Source organism: Sus scrofa, chromosome 1 (genome assembly GCF_000003025.6).
Source record: "Sus scrofa isolate TJ Tabasco breed Duroc chromosome 1, Sscrofa11.1, whole genome shotgun sequence".
Classification (NCBI taxonomy): Eukaryota; Metazoa; Chordata; class Mammalia; order Artiodactyla; family Suidae; genus Sus; species Sus scrofa.
In genome coordinates, this window is record NC_010443.5 from 242,280,620 (window position 1) to 242,295,128 (window position 14,509).

At 41.0% G+C, this 14,509-nt stretch overlaps 1 protein-coding gene across 2 annotated transcripts in view; it reads left to right on the top strand.

Annotated features, from left to right (window-relative positions):
* TMEFF1 (transmembrane protein with EGF like and two follistatin like domains 1) overlaps positions 1–14,509 on the top strand; it is a 94,924-nt gene that overhangs the window by 65,665 nt on the left and 14,750 nt on the right. For both annotated transcript variants that reach the window (XM_005660298.3, XM_013993712.2), the window contains exon 7: positions 26–91. In XM_005660298.3, the coding sequence (XP_005660355.1) occupies positions 26–91 (66 nt within the window). The remainder of the gene's footprint in view (positions 1–25; positions 92–14,509) is intronic.

The window sequence follows — 14,509 nt, forward strand, 5'->3', positions numbered from 1 at the left end:
ATTTGAAAACTGTTTTCTCTTATAGACACAGATGACACTAGTTTATTGGGAAAGAAAGATGATGGACTACAGTATCGACCAGACGTTAAAGGTATTGAATCACAATTTCCCAATTTTGGCCAGTTACTGAAATATGGATGCTAGTTGTCCTTATTACTTCTACTTCCGTTAGCATGACCTTGCCAGCTTTGTTCTTTGTAGCAGTATACATTATTCAGTTGACTATTAGTGATAATACTAACTTAAATAGCTAAGGTGCTTCTCAGTTCACAGAGTACTCTCATATATGTTTTTTAAATTTTATTTTTAATTAATTATTATTATTATTATTGTTGTTGTTGCTTTTTTTAGGGCTGCATACACTGCGTATGGAAGTTCCCTGGCCTTTGGGTCGAATTGGAGCTAAAGCTGCTGGCCTATGCCACAGCCACAGCAACTTGGGATCTGAGCCATGTCTGCGACTTACATCGCAGCTCACGGCAATGCTAGATCCTTAACCCACTGAGCGAGGCTTGATTGAACCTGCGTCCTCATGGATGCTAGTTGGGCTCATTAGTTCTGAGCCACAACGGGAACTTCCATCATATATGTTTTTTTTTAAATTTTTATTGAGTTAATTGTAGATTCACATGCAGTTATAAGAAATTATAGAGAAAAATCTCTCATATTTGCTTTCATTTTATTTAATTTTTTTTGTCTGTGCCTGTGACATGTTGAAGTTCCCAGGTCAGGGATCAAACCCACACCACAGCAGTGACCCCTGCCACTGCAGCGACAAAGCTGGCTCCTTAACCCACTGCATCACAAGGAAACACCTCTCATATTTGCTTTTAAAATCCTCTTTACTTCTCTAGAATCTGCTGTTAACATTTGCCCTCTGTGCACAGATCTTTGAATCTTGTTCCTTTGCCTGCAATTCAATATTCATCCTTCTAGTCTCAGCTTAGAAGTTGTTTCCTTTTGGGTACTATCTCTTGACTGTTCAATCTAGATAAAGTGCCTCTCTTATATACTCCCCTGTCCAACCCCTTAAGCTACTCTAAGTATAATTGTCTGTTTTACTCATCTGTATCCCCCTCTAGGCTATGAGTTCTATGAGAACAGGAGAACATTCACGTTCACTTGGGATTTCTAATACTTAGCAGAATGTCTGGCGCATATGTAGAAGCTCTGTGCATGTCAAAAGAATGGATGCAGCTCAAAGAAGCTACAGGATTTATTTGTACAAAGTCCTTATGTGTAATAAAGGTCAGAGCAGAGGTCGGATTCTAGGTCTCTTGACTTTAAGTCCAGTGTTCTTTCACCTCTCATTTTCATATTTGTTATTTCATATGATTCTTAGAACTACTCTGAGGGCTGAGGACCAGTGGGCACAGCGAGGTTATGTCTAGTGAACAGAAGCAGGTCTCAATCTTGGGACTCCCTGACCAGGGCTTCTATATAATTGCTTTTCCACACTTGCATCGTCTACCCATTTTCTTTGGTTATCTTGACGGACACTTTTTAAGATGTGCGCTCTACCTTTTATGCCTAATTTCTAAAAAAATATGCACAGTGAGAATAGAATCTATCATGGAATGTCATAAAAATTAAATGAGATAATGCATGTCAAGTGCTTAGAATAGTATCTGACATACTCATAAGTGCTCAATAAATGGTAGTGGTTATTATCATTGAATAATTTGTTATTTCTGTCACTTGAATCACGCTAAACCTGAATCAGTTATATCCCATGAGCCCCTGAAATATCAGTTTCCTATATTGATACAAAGTGCTATATTTAAAGTAGGAAATCTCTGTATTCCCGTAGGAGATATAATAGATCAGTGCCAGTTTTATTCTTTATACTGATAGTACGTGACCAGAATAGGAAGGCTCTTTTTCAGTAGGTAGAAGCTCCTACTTAAGGCAATTTGGGGAACTGTGTAAGCCCAAAATACTTGTCTGCCTTTGGTAAAATTACAGGGATAATTTAGTGCCTAGCCACTTTTGAGATACTGCACATTCTTTACACATCAGAATTTGTTTTTAACTCTAATGAAATTATCATAGATAGAATTTATTAAGTTCCTACTTTATACTGGTTATTTTCCTGGACACTTTTGGTGGATGGAGAGCTATCTGATAACATGACATCCATCTTTAAAGAGCTTGTGATGCCATAAGAAATGAATATCCCCTACGTCTAACCAAGTAGAAATTGGTTATTGTTACAAAGGGTCCTGTTAAAAAGTGCAGTGAAAAACTCAGAAGAGATTACTGTTTGGTGGGGGATCGTGAAGACCTGAGAAACTCATGGAAGAGGTAGAATTTGAGCTGAACCTTGAAGGATGGTTAGGATTTGAAAAGAGGTCAAAAGGATATTTAAGCAGGATGGAAGAGCATGAGCAGAGGTGTGGATGCAGATACTGTGGTAGATGTACTGATAGTGGCTAGGAATCCTCTTTTGGCTAGAGAGTAGGTTGGCTTGAGCGGTAGAAGTGAAAGGTAAAACTTGAAAAGTAGCTTGGGGCCAGATTGTGTACTGTCCCAAATGCTATGTTATCCCAGGGAACTTCAGCTCCATTTGTGGGCCAGTGGGGGGAAATCATATATTTGAAAAAGGCAAGGCCACAGAGTTAACAAGTTGAAATGCATTTTACCTGGAAAGAATTGTGATTATTATACGCCTTGTACTGGAGGCAGGCAGGTCATTTAAGTAAACTCAGAAGGAATCTATCCTGCTTAGGTATGAAGGATGGAGAGTTCAAGTCAGATGACTTAGATGGTAGATTCTCTTTATAGAGGGGAAAGGTGTTTGGGGGTATGGTAAGGGAGGTGGCTATGGTAGAGGTGATTAATTTTGTTTTGGAGTTTGAGTTGCTTGTGGAACTTACCCACATGACTTTGCTTATTAGTGTAAATGTGTGAGCCAGTCCTTGGATCTAGAGATGATAACTGAAGTCCTGAGCATGAGTGAGAGAGAGTATAGAGCTGCATGGTCTGGTAGAATAGCCGGTGACCGCATGTGGCTATTTAAATTTAAATTAAAATGAAATAGAATTCACAGTTTTGTTTCTCAGTCATAGTAGCTCTATTTCAAGTGTTCAGTAGCCACATCTGACCCATGTCTACCATTCTGGACAGCACAGATATGGAACATATCCAGAATTGCAGAAAGTTCCCTTGGATAGCACTGTTATTTAGAAAGGAGAGGAAGTCCCAATGAAGATAAAGCAGAAAGAGGATCCAAAGGGGGAAAACCAAGACAGGTACAGTGGCACGAAAGTCAAAATAGAAAGGTTGGAGTGCCCGCTGTGGTATGACAGGATTAGTGGCATTTCTGGAGTGCTGAGATGCAGGTTCCATCCTCTGCTGGGCACAGTGGGTTAAGATCCAGCATTGCTATAGCTGTAGTGTGGGTCGCAACTGTGGCTTGGATCTGATCCCTGGCCTGGGAACTCCATATGCTGTGCAGTGGCCAAAAAAGGGGGAAAAAAAAGGAAGAAGAAGAAAAAAGTAGAAAGGTTGACTAGGAGTTTAAAATGCTGCATAAGGTATTAGAAGATGAGCATTTATTTGAAGACAAAGGTATCATTGATGATGTGGGACCAGGGAGTTTCTAGAGAATTAGGAGATGAAATCCTGACTGTGAAAGAGTTAAATACTCTCATAGTAAGGAATAGAGATCAGAGGGGAACTTGATTTTGTATGTTTACTCCATTCACTTTTGTTTTTTGTTCTCACAAGCATTTATAGGAGGCCCTTGGTAAATATTTGTGTCTGTAGTACATAACCAGGACTAGATAAATAGGATTTAGGGATGGAGGCTACAAAGTGAAAAGCAGGAACGCAGCATCAGCAAGAAAAATTGGAAGATTGGGAGTGCTGTTGTGGCTCAGCGGAAACGAATCCGACTAGTATCCACGAGGAAACGGGCTCAATCCTTGGCCTTGGTCAGTGGGTTAATAAGCATCTGGTGTTGCCGTGAGCTGTGGGGCAGTTCAGAGACATGGCTCAGATCTCGAGTTGTGGTGGCTGTGGTGTGGGCCAACAGCTGCAGTTCTGATTCTACTCCTAGCCTGGGAACTTCCATATGCCATGGTTGTGGCCCTAAAATACCAAAAAATAAAAAAATAAAAAATTGGAAGATAGTGCTTGGTAGGAAATCTTATAAAGCTGCGATCTTGGAGAAGAGTGTTCCTGAAATGAAGTATTTGAATGCCCACCAGGGTGGCTGAATTAGTGCTTTTCTTGGGCTGTTGGACAACCTGTGGTAAATGCTGAAATTGCAGTGTTAGAAGCTTTGTTGTAGATGTTGAAATCATAAAAGATATGATGGCTGGACATGAGGTGGGTGGGAGCTGGGTATGTGACATTTTAAAAGCTTGATTATAGAAATTTCAAACATCAGTAAATAGGAGAGTTTAATCAACCTCATGTACCCAGTCACCTTCAACAGTTAACAGTCATTCTTGTTTTGTCTCTGCACCTCCACCCACTGGATTATCATTGTTCTTATTTTTACAGGTTTTTTTTTTCTTTGAGGTATGATTAACATACACTGAAATGCACAAATGTTAGCTATCAGTTTTGACAAATGGATATACTCCATCTGCACTATACCTTCCACAGTCTATAACATTTGCATCCACCTAGAAAGTTCCTTTGTGGCAAATGACATTTTAATGTGGCCATTTTTATCCAAAGATATTTTCATGCAACCTAAACTCTAACCATAACACCTTTTTATTACCAAGACATTCTTGCTTCATTCCTGAACTTCACCTTCACCCCAGCCCTCACCCTATCTTTGACCTCATCCTCTCAGTAGTCTCTGCTCCTGCTGATCAGGGATATCAGACACACTAATAATATGTTGTTTCCATTACCTAATGAGTGTTGTTTCCATATTTTAGTACAGCTTGTTTGCCCTTTTAAAAAAGGCCTTAATCAATTTCCTTCATCCAAAGGTAAGACTGTGCCAGTTGCTAGATCACTGAAGGAAGGCTGGGGGCGTGTGTTGTGGAGCATGGTAGAAAGTCAGGATGTGGCTGGTTAGAAGGCTGTGTAGGTGGATGGGACAGACCCTGGGAGAGGAAGGTTGGTGAAAGACGAGAGTGGGATGCTGATCTGAAGGTGACAGGTGCTTAGCACAGCAGGGGGAGGTGGAAGGGAGGGGATGTAGGAGGAATGTGATTTTGGTGTATCAGGGGCATGAAAGGAGTACTTACTAAGGGAATAGATGAGGCGGTGGATGAGTTTATTCACAGTGGAAAAGGTGTTTCACTGGGCAAGTGGACTGGCTAGGAGAGAAAGAGGTAGTGTTGATAAGGAAAACATTGGGATTTAGACCGGAGAGATCGGGGGTGTTGGAGGGGGTGTTGGAGCTAGGGAGGAGTTTCTACCTAGGCAAATAATTCTCTGATAGGGTCCAAGGAGACTAAGATTAGGGAAGGGTGTGTTAGTGATGGGGCTTGGGGTGCACAGTGGTGTAGGTGAAGCCAGAGAGAGTATATTGAATTTCTGAACCTTAGAGGTGTATAAAAATAATGAGCCCTAGAGTTACTGATGCAGTCTTCAGTAATTGTTGTGGCCTCAGCAGCACCTTCTAGGTGCTTGTCTTCATCGTTAATAGCAACTCCTGATAACTTTATTTGAGTGGTACATGGATGGACCAGGACAAATAGCCAGTGCAACACGCCTTGGCAGATAACCCATCTGGAGCTGGGTTTTCTTACAACATCACTTAGAACCATACTCTCCTTTGTATTTGAAACCACTGCCTCCAGTGACAGATTTGTTTCTGGATGCTTCTGTGAGTGGAAGGAGCCACTGGGTGACCAAGAACACTTAAATTTTTTTTTTTACTGAAGTGTAGTTGATTTACAATGTTGTTCATTTCTGCTGCACAACAGAGTGCTTTGATTATATAAAAACACATATCCATTCCCATATAGGTTATCATAGAATATTGAATATATTCCCTTATACTTTATAGCAGGTCCCCATTAATCATTCAGGCACACTTTTTATACTGTATGCACACATGTGCACACTCGCATTTGCATGCACACATACACACACACATCGTTCTGAAACTAGCAGTTGCAGCTGTTGTTCACAGAGCTTGTCACCACTCACCCAAGGGCATTGTTTAGACAGGACCATTCTGTGCCCAATGCTTGCTGTTCGAGGCTTCATCGCTGCCTTGGTTTCTGAAACCGTGCTTTATTACATCTTTTAAGCCTTTTAATCTCGGCTCTTTGAAGTTATCTTATTTTCTTGGCTTGGAGAGCTGGTGCTTGGATGTTCCACTTTTGTCTGTTCCCTACTCACTCCTAGGCTAGCTCGGTGAAAGAATAGTGTGACAGTTAAGAGCTTGTGCTCTGAAGTCAGACTTGGTTCATAGTTAAAGACTGTGTGATCTCATCGCTCTGAGCCTCATTGATCACATCTGCAAAGTGGGGGCAGTACTGTCTGCTGCCCAAGATTACTTTGAGTATTAATTGTTGTGTCACTGAATTTTTGTTTTCTAACAAAACAATGTCGGTAGCCTGGCTGTGCTAAAAGTTCTTGTCATTGGTGAGTCTGCCTGTCTACAGCATGTTTTATATGGCTCATGAGAGGCAGTAGGCTGTTCGTCTGTTCAGAAGTTATTAATCCAATGTCTGGTGCTTTCACATGTTTAATCCTCATCACAACCATGTTATTGTCATTTTGCAGATGAATGAAGCTGAAACTGAGATTTTGGTGGCTTGTGTAGAATGGCAACGAGCAGAACTTCTGACTCTAAGCCCTGGTGCTCATTCTTTTGTATCACAATTATTCTAGAAATCAGTTCTGCCATCTTGTTTGTTTTCTTCAGAATATTTAATCTGTTATCAGCTATCACCTTGTCGAACACTTGTTCTCTACCTTAATCTTTCTTTAAGCACTTGTTTTGTATATTCAGCTGCCTCATGGGTCTTTGCACTTAACGTTTTGTTTACATTGCCACTGCCTGAAACTCCAGGGACTATTATAGTGCCTGGAAGGTGACAGGTGCTTAAAAAATACCTTTTGGAGGACTGGAGGTCTAAATTTGAACTCAGTTTTCTATATTCTCTCTTCTGAGCCTCCTGTCATTAGGCTTACCTTTAGAGTCATTTCTTTGGCAATTTAAAAAGTTGTGATGGTTGCGGGTTCGGTCCCTGCCCTTGCTCAGTGGGTTAACGATCCGGCGTTGCCGTGAGCTGTGGTGTAGGTTGCAGACGCGGCTCGGATCCTGCGTTGCTGTGCCTCTGGCGTAGGCCGGTGGCTACAGCTCCGATTCGACCCCTAGCCTGGGAACCTCCATATGCCGCGGGAGCGGCCCAAGAAATAGCAACAACAACAACAACAACAACAAAAGACAAAAAGATAAAAGACAAAAAAAAAAAAAAAGTTGTGATGAAATGTATATAACAGCATGGGCCATTTTAACCATTTTTTAAGTATATAGTTCAATGGTATTAAATAAATTCATGATGTTGTGCAGCCATCACCACCATCCATATCTAGAACTCTTTTCATCTTATGAACTGGAACTATATCCTTTAAGTGATAACTCTTCATTTCCCTCTCCCCTCAGCCCTCACATCCACCATTCTGCTTTTTGTGTCTATGATTTTTTTTTTTTTTTTTTTTTTGCTTTCTAGGCTACACCCATGGCATATGGAAATTCCCAGGCTAGAGGTCAACTGGGAGCTGCAGCTGCCAGCCTACACCACAGCCACAGCCACTCCAGATCTGAGCCGCCTCTGTGACCTACACTACAGCTCACAGCAAGACTGGGTCCTTGGAGTTCTTGGTGTGGCACAGTGGTTTATGAATTCAACTAGGAACCATGAGGTTTCGAGTTCGATTCCCTGGCCTTGCTCAGTGGGTTAAGGATCCGGTGTTGCCGTGAGCTGTGGTGTAGGTTGCAGACTCGGCTCAGATCCCAAGTTGCTGTGGCTCTGGTGTAGGCTGGCAGTTGTAGCTCCGATTAGACCCCTAGCCGGGGAACCTCCATATGCCACAGGAGCAGCCCAAGAAATGGCAAAAAGACAAAAAAAAAAAAAAAAAACAACAAAAAAACTGGGTCGTTAACCCACTGAGCATGTCCAGAGATTGAACCTCTGTCCTCATGGATACTACTTAGATTCATTTCCGCTGTGCCACAAAAGGAACTCCATTGTTTCTATGATTTTTGAATAGTGTTAAGTCCTTCATATAAGTAGATACTGTATAGTATTTGTCATTTTGTGACTGGCATATTTCAGTTAACGTAATGCCTTCAAGATTGTGTTATAGCACATGTCAAAATTTCTTCCTTTTTTCAGGCTGAATAATATTCCATTGTATGTACACGCCACATTTTGTTTATCTGTTCATCCATTGATGGGCATTTGGGTTGCCTCCATGTTTTCATTATTGTGAGTAATGCTGCCATGAATATGGGCATATAGCTATTTCTTTGAAACCCTGCTTTCAGTTCTTTTTTTTTTTTTTTTTTTTTTTTTTTGTCTTTTCTAGGGCCATACTTGCGGCATACAGAGGTTCCCAGGCTAGGGGTCTAATCGGAGCTGTAGCTGCAGGCCTACACCAGCACCACAGCAACGCGGGATCTGAGCCATGTCTGTGGTCTACATCATAGCTCATGGCAATGCCAGCTTCTTAACCCAGTGAGCAAGGCCAGGGATCCAACCTGCAATCTCTTGGTTCCTAGTCGGATTCGTTAACCACTGAGCCACGATGAGAACTCCCTTGTTTTCAGTTCTTTTGTGTATATAGCCAAAAGGAAATTGTTGGATCATAGGGTAATTCTACTTTCAATTTTTTGAGGAAGCACCATACTGTTTTCCCTATTGGCTCTACTGTTAATACCTTCTCAACTAGAGTACACAAGGGTTACAATTTCTCCACGTCCTTGCCAATACTTGTTACTTTCTGGGTTTGGGATAAGCAGTCAGCCTAATGGGCATAGCTTTATTCATGTTTTCCCCAATAATCAGTGATGTTGAGGACCCTTTTTAAGTGTTTATTGACTGCTTGTTTATATTATGAAGTCGAGTCATTTTACTTAATTCTGTATTAAGAGCATCTTCAGTAAAGAGGACAGTTCTGTTTTACTCAACACTTAAATGTTAGTGGGTTGATTGTTGCAAACTATAAAAAGGATGGAACTGGGCACACTTGACTTTAAGAAAAAACATTGGTAGAAAGTGGGTTGGATGATGAACAAACATGGGGAAATCTACCCTAAGAGAGATTTCACTCAACTTAAGGAAAATATGATAATATTGGAATTAACTGTATTATGTTGAATCCTTAACTCTGGAAGTGTTTAAGTAGAAGTGGGATCTCGGGGTTATAACCAAAGAAATTCTTTCATCAGACCAAAGAGCCTCCAAGGACTCTTTCAAATCTGAGTGTCTGAGCTCATTTACTTTCCAAAAGCATCTTTAAGCTGTATTTATTTTTTTCTCTGTTTCTGATATCTATTCCTCGGTAGGAAGGAGCTGAAGCTTTTCAGTGTCACAGAAGTCAAAATAGAAAGGTTGGAGTGCCTGCTGTGGTACAACAGGATTGGTGGCTTTTCTGGAGTGCTGGGATGCAGGTTCCATCCTCTGCTGGGCACAGTGGGTTAAGATCCAGTATTGCTATAGCTGCAGTGTAGGTTGCAACTGTGGCTTGGATCTGATCCCTGGCCTGGGAACTCCATATGCTGTGCGGTGGCCAAAAAAAGGGGAAAAAAAAGAAGAAAAAAATAGAAAGGTTGACTAGGAGTTTAAAATGCTGCATAAGGATTGGATTATGTAGTAACCTCCTAATTGGCTATCTGGTCTTCCTAAGTTCCCCTGATCCTTGATCTTCCAGTTAATTTTTTAACAGCTTTTTGAGGTATACTTTACAAGTTCACCTGCTTAAGGTATGCAATTGGGTGTTTCTTTTTTTTAGGATGTTCACAGAGTTGTACTAGCATCACATCATAATCTTAGATCATTTTCATTGCCCTCCAAAGAAACCGCACACCCATTAGTCAGTCACTCTCCATTCTCCTAACAACCAGCCCTAGGTAACCACTCCCATTTAACTTTTTATTTTTTTGTTTTTAGGGCCACACCTGTGGCATATGGAGATGCCTAGGCTGGGGGTCAAATTGGAGCTGCATCTGCCAGCCTACTCCACAGCCACAGCAGTGCTGGATCTGAGCCACATCTGCGACCTATATCACCCTATATCACAGCTCGTGGCAACCCCGAACCCTTAACCTACTGAGCGAGGCCAGGAATAGAACCTGTGTCCTCACAGATACTAGTTGGGTTCGTTAACCGCTGAGCCACGACGGGAACTTCTCATTTAACTTTTTGTGTAAAACATGGCTTTCATTGGGTTGCTTTTCATCAAGCAACAGGGTCTGTGTTGTCCATGGGATTAAGAAAACTTTTCTCACCTGGGGTTTAAATTTTCCCATAATCTGATTTCAGCTTATTTTTCCAATTTCGACTTAAATCCTTCCTCAGTCTGAATGTACAGCTCTTGCTAGGTCCGTTTACCTCTGGTTCTTTTTTTTTTTAATTAAAAAAATTTTTTTTATTCTTTGTCTTTTTAGGGCTGAACCTGCAGCATATGGAGGTTCCCAGGCTAGGGGGTCAAATCGGAGCTGTGGCCGAGAACCTACACCATAGCCACAGCAACACGAGATCTGAGCTGCGTCTGCAACCTACACCACGGCTCACAGCAGTGCCAGATCCCTAACCCACTGAGCGAGGCCAGATATCGAACCCTCATCCTCATGGTTCCTAGTTGGATTTGTTAACCACTGAGCCAGGGTGGGAACTCCCCGATCTGTGTCTGTGACCTACACCACAGCTCATAGGAACACTGGATCCTTAACCCACTGAGCCAGGCCAGGGATTGAACCCGCAATCTTATGGTTCCTAGTTGGATTCATTTCTGATGTGCCAAGATGGGAACTCCTACCTTTGGTTCTTGAGAGTGAGAACAGTTGCATTATGCTTTCCTTTTGGTTTCTGCCATTCCTCTATCTAAACCTGTCTATGCTTTGAGACTTAACTTGAATCCTACCCTTTCTATGAATCCTCCTCTGGGTTATTTTGCCTAAAATGAGTTTTCCTTTGAACTTTAACTTCCATAGCATCTAGACTATAAAAGCTTCTTTTGGCATTTTATTGTAAACTGTCGTGTGGGACCCCTTCCCTTGTGTTGTTGAGCTTTTTGTATGAGTGTGTTGATTCCCTAGCTTTTTTTTTTTTTTGTCTTTTTGCCTTTTCTAGGGCCGCTTCCGTGACATATGGAGGTTCCCAGGCTAGGGGTCCAATTGGAGCTGTAGCTGCTGGCCTATGCCACAGCCACAGCAGTGCTGGATCTGAGCCACATCTGTGACCTACACCACAGCTCACGGCAATGCCGGATCCTTAACCCACTGAGCAAGGCCAGGGATCGAACTTGCAACCTTATGGTTCCTAGTCGGATTCATTAACCACTGAGCCACGATGGGAACTCCTCATTATAAGCTTTTAAGGGCAAGGGCTGTGTACACTTTTTCTTTATACCTTCTGTAGCTTAGCTGAGCATATGGCTGTGCACAGAAATAGTGTGAAGGTATAACGCAATGAATAGTGTTGGCACTGAGCAGGATGCTGAATTTGGACTCTGTGACAGACACAGACTTCAGAGTCTTATTAGACGTGTCCAGGTTTTATATGGCTTTGCTCTCTTTAGAGCCTGATACCGCATTCTTTGATTAGTTCACTCAGTAAATGCTATTGGTGTCATAACTCATCTATTAATTTCTCAAAACCCACTCTTAATTAATGTTTTCTTATTGCTATAATGCAGCTGAATTCTCTGATCGCTTTCAGCTCTGCATTATTCTTTAAATTTCCTGCTGTTTCTAAGACTTATGGTAGGTTAGTACATTGCCTTAGTCTCTTTAGACCTAAACAGTCTTTTTGTTATACATAGCATAGGAATTGTATTATTATAGGTTGGTACGTAAACCTCAGTCTGTATAGTCCCATTATTGTATACTTTGTGGTATATCATACCATGAAAAGATCACGTTCTGAGAAGTTGCAGGGAGAAGTGCTGTGGGAGATAGTTGTATTCCTCAGGTCACTTAATGGTTTGATTGTGAAGGTTAGAATAGCACTTTCGGTTTGAAACTGTAGCAAGAGAAGTACTACTTTCTGGGTGTCAGGAGTTATATGGAAATGAATGATACAAACACCTAGATTCTCATGGAGCTCATAGTTTCATGGTAGAGAGAGAATAACGTAACTAATTATAAGACAATATTGTGAGTATTGTAGCACAGGAGTGGGTGCTTAGAAATATAGCAGCCTAAAGGAAGCCTTGATTTCTTTTGCAACAGCAGAATTATAGTTTGGGAGCTGCAGGAAACCTTATAGGCCCCTTGAGGACAGGGTATATCTTAACTGCTTTTCTGTCCCCAGCACCTAACAGAGTGCCTGGCGCATGACAGGTGATGCATAAATGATAAATGAGTGAGTCATCTATTCTGTGCTGTCCAATATGGTGGCTACCAGGCACATGTGACTACTGAGTATTTGAAATATGACCAATCGGAATTGAGATGTGCTTTGAGCATGAAGAACTCACCAGATTTTGAAGGACCTAATTAAGAAAAAAGAATATAAAGTCTCACAATTTTGTCTGTTGATTATATGTTGTGATATTTGTTTGCTGCATTAGATTAAATAAATATATGATTAAAAATAATTTACCTATTTCTTTTTACTTTTAAAAAATATGGCTACTAGAAAAGAAAAATTAACATACCTGTCTTATATTATACTTCTGTTGGACTCTGTTGATCTCATTCACCTCTTTAGAAGGTAGTTCCCGTTGTGGCTCAGCAGTAACGAACCCAACTAAGTATCCTTGAGGATGCGGGGTTGATCCCTGGCCTCACTCACTGGGTTAAAGGATCCGGCGTTTCTGTGAGCTGTGGTGCAGGTGCAAACATGGCTAGGATCCCATGTTACTGTGGCTGTGGCATAGGCCAGCAGCCGTTAGCTCCAATTCAACCCCTAGCCCGGAAACTAATGCATGCTGCAGGTGAGGCCCTAAAAAGCGAAACAAACAAAAAGCCCCCCAAAACAAAATGATGTGACTAAGGTTACAAAATAGTAAAGATACCTAAAAATTTGAGAATTTACATGTCCAGTTTCTCCTAGTTTAGTTCTTGTTCTAGGTATAAATTAGTACAATGTAAATACATAAAATTCGAGGTAAAGTGGGATAAGTTTGGTCTTGTGAGGGATGACATGATACTCTCTGCTGTAGTTATCCTCTCCTGGAGCTTAATAATCATTAAAAGTTTTTCATATGTAAATTTTGATCTCCGGAAAAATCTGCCTTTTTAGTTTTTTTCACATTTGGTATCTTGATTCCCAGTTCTCCCTTGCTTTTCCCCTTCCCATACTCACATAGCTTCCTATTTCATCCCTCTTGTTTCCATTAATGTTCTTCAGCTTAAATGAACACTTTTAATTATGTTTGGGGGAGACAAGCCTTTGCTGTTGTTGCATGATGTGTCACATGGAGCACTGGTTGATTTAGTGGTCTTTGTATATCCATAAATTATCTCACATAATCCTCTCAAAACCGCATGAAGTTTAGACCTATTCTGGTCCTGACATTATAGTTGTGAAATCTCAGGCTTAGAGGGGGTGGTGTGCTCAAGGTCACATGATAATAATGCACAGTCTGTAAGCTGGACCTGTATGAAATAGCAGGAAACCTGGGGATTTTCCCTGAAGGTGGACAGGCCTATAAACCTTGGAAAACTCTTGAGTCCACAGAGCTGAGGATTAATGTCTTAGGTAAACGCCAGGAAAAAAAGGTAAAGAAAAAAATCCATTCCAGATTGTGTGAGTATGTGAATGAGTATGTGCATATATGTGAGAAAGAGGGAAACAGGTATAGGAGAGAATGAATGAATGAATGAATGAATGAATGAATTTCATTGATTGTGAAGATTGGTTCCCCATGCCTTCGTCTTTACTGCCCTTTTTTCTGTCTTTCCTTCCTGACTCTTCTCATTTCTGATAGTTGGATTACTCTCCTCTTTAGTTTTCTTCTGTTTTCAGTGCAGTTCAGTTGAAATCGATACGCTAAGTCCAAACAGATGTTCATTAACATGTGTACAATGGTTCTCTGGAGAGAGGAATCTCGGGTGATTTTAAATTTCTTTTTATTTGTTCCCTATTATTTGAAGTTTTTAACAGTTACACAGACCAAGAAAAACCTATATAAAAAGAACAGCAAAACTATTTTCATTTGGGAAAAAAATCAATATGCTCGATAGTTTTCATTCCAAAATAAACTTTTTACCCTAAAATTTCAGAATCCCGTACTTGTTTTTTGCCATTCCAGTGTTCTTTGGCCTCAGTTTCATAGCCTCAAGGTGAATGGTTATAAATCAGTTCTCCAAAAGCCAATGCTATTGACTCCATTTCCCTGTTACATAGGTGGG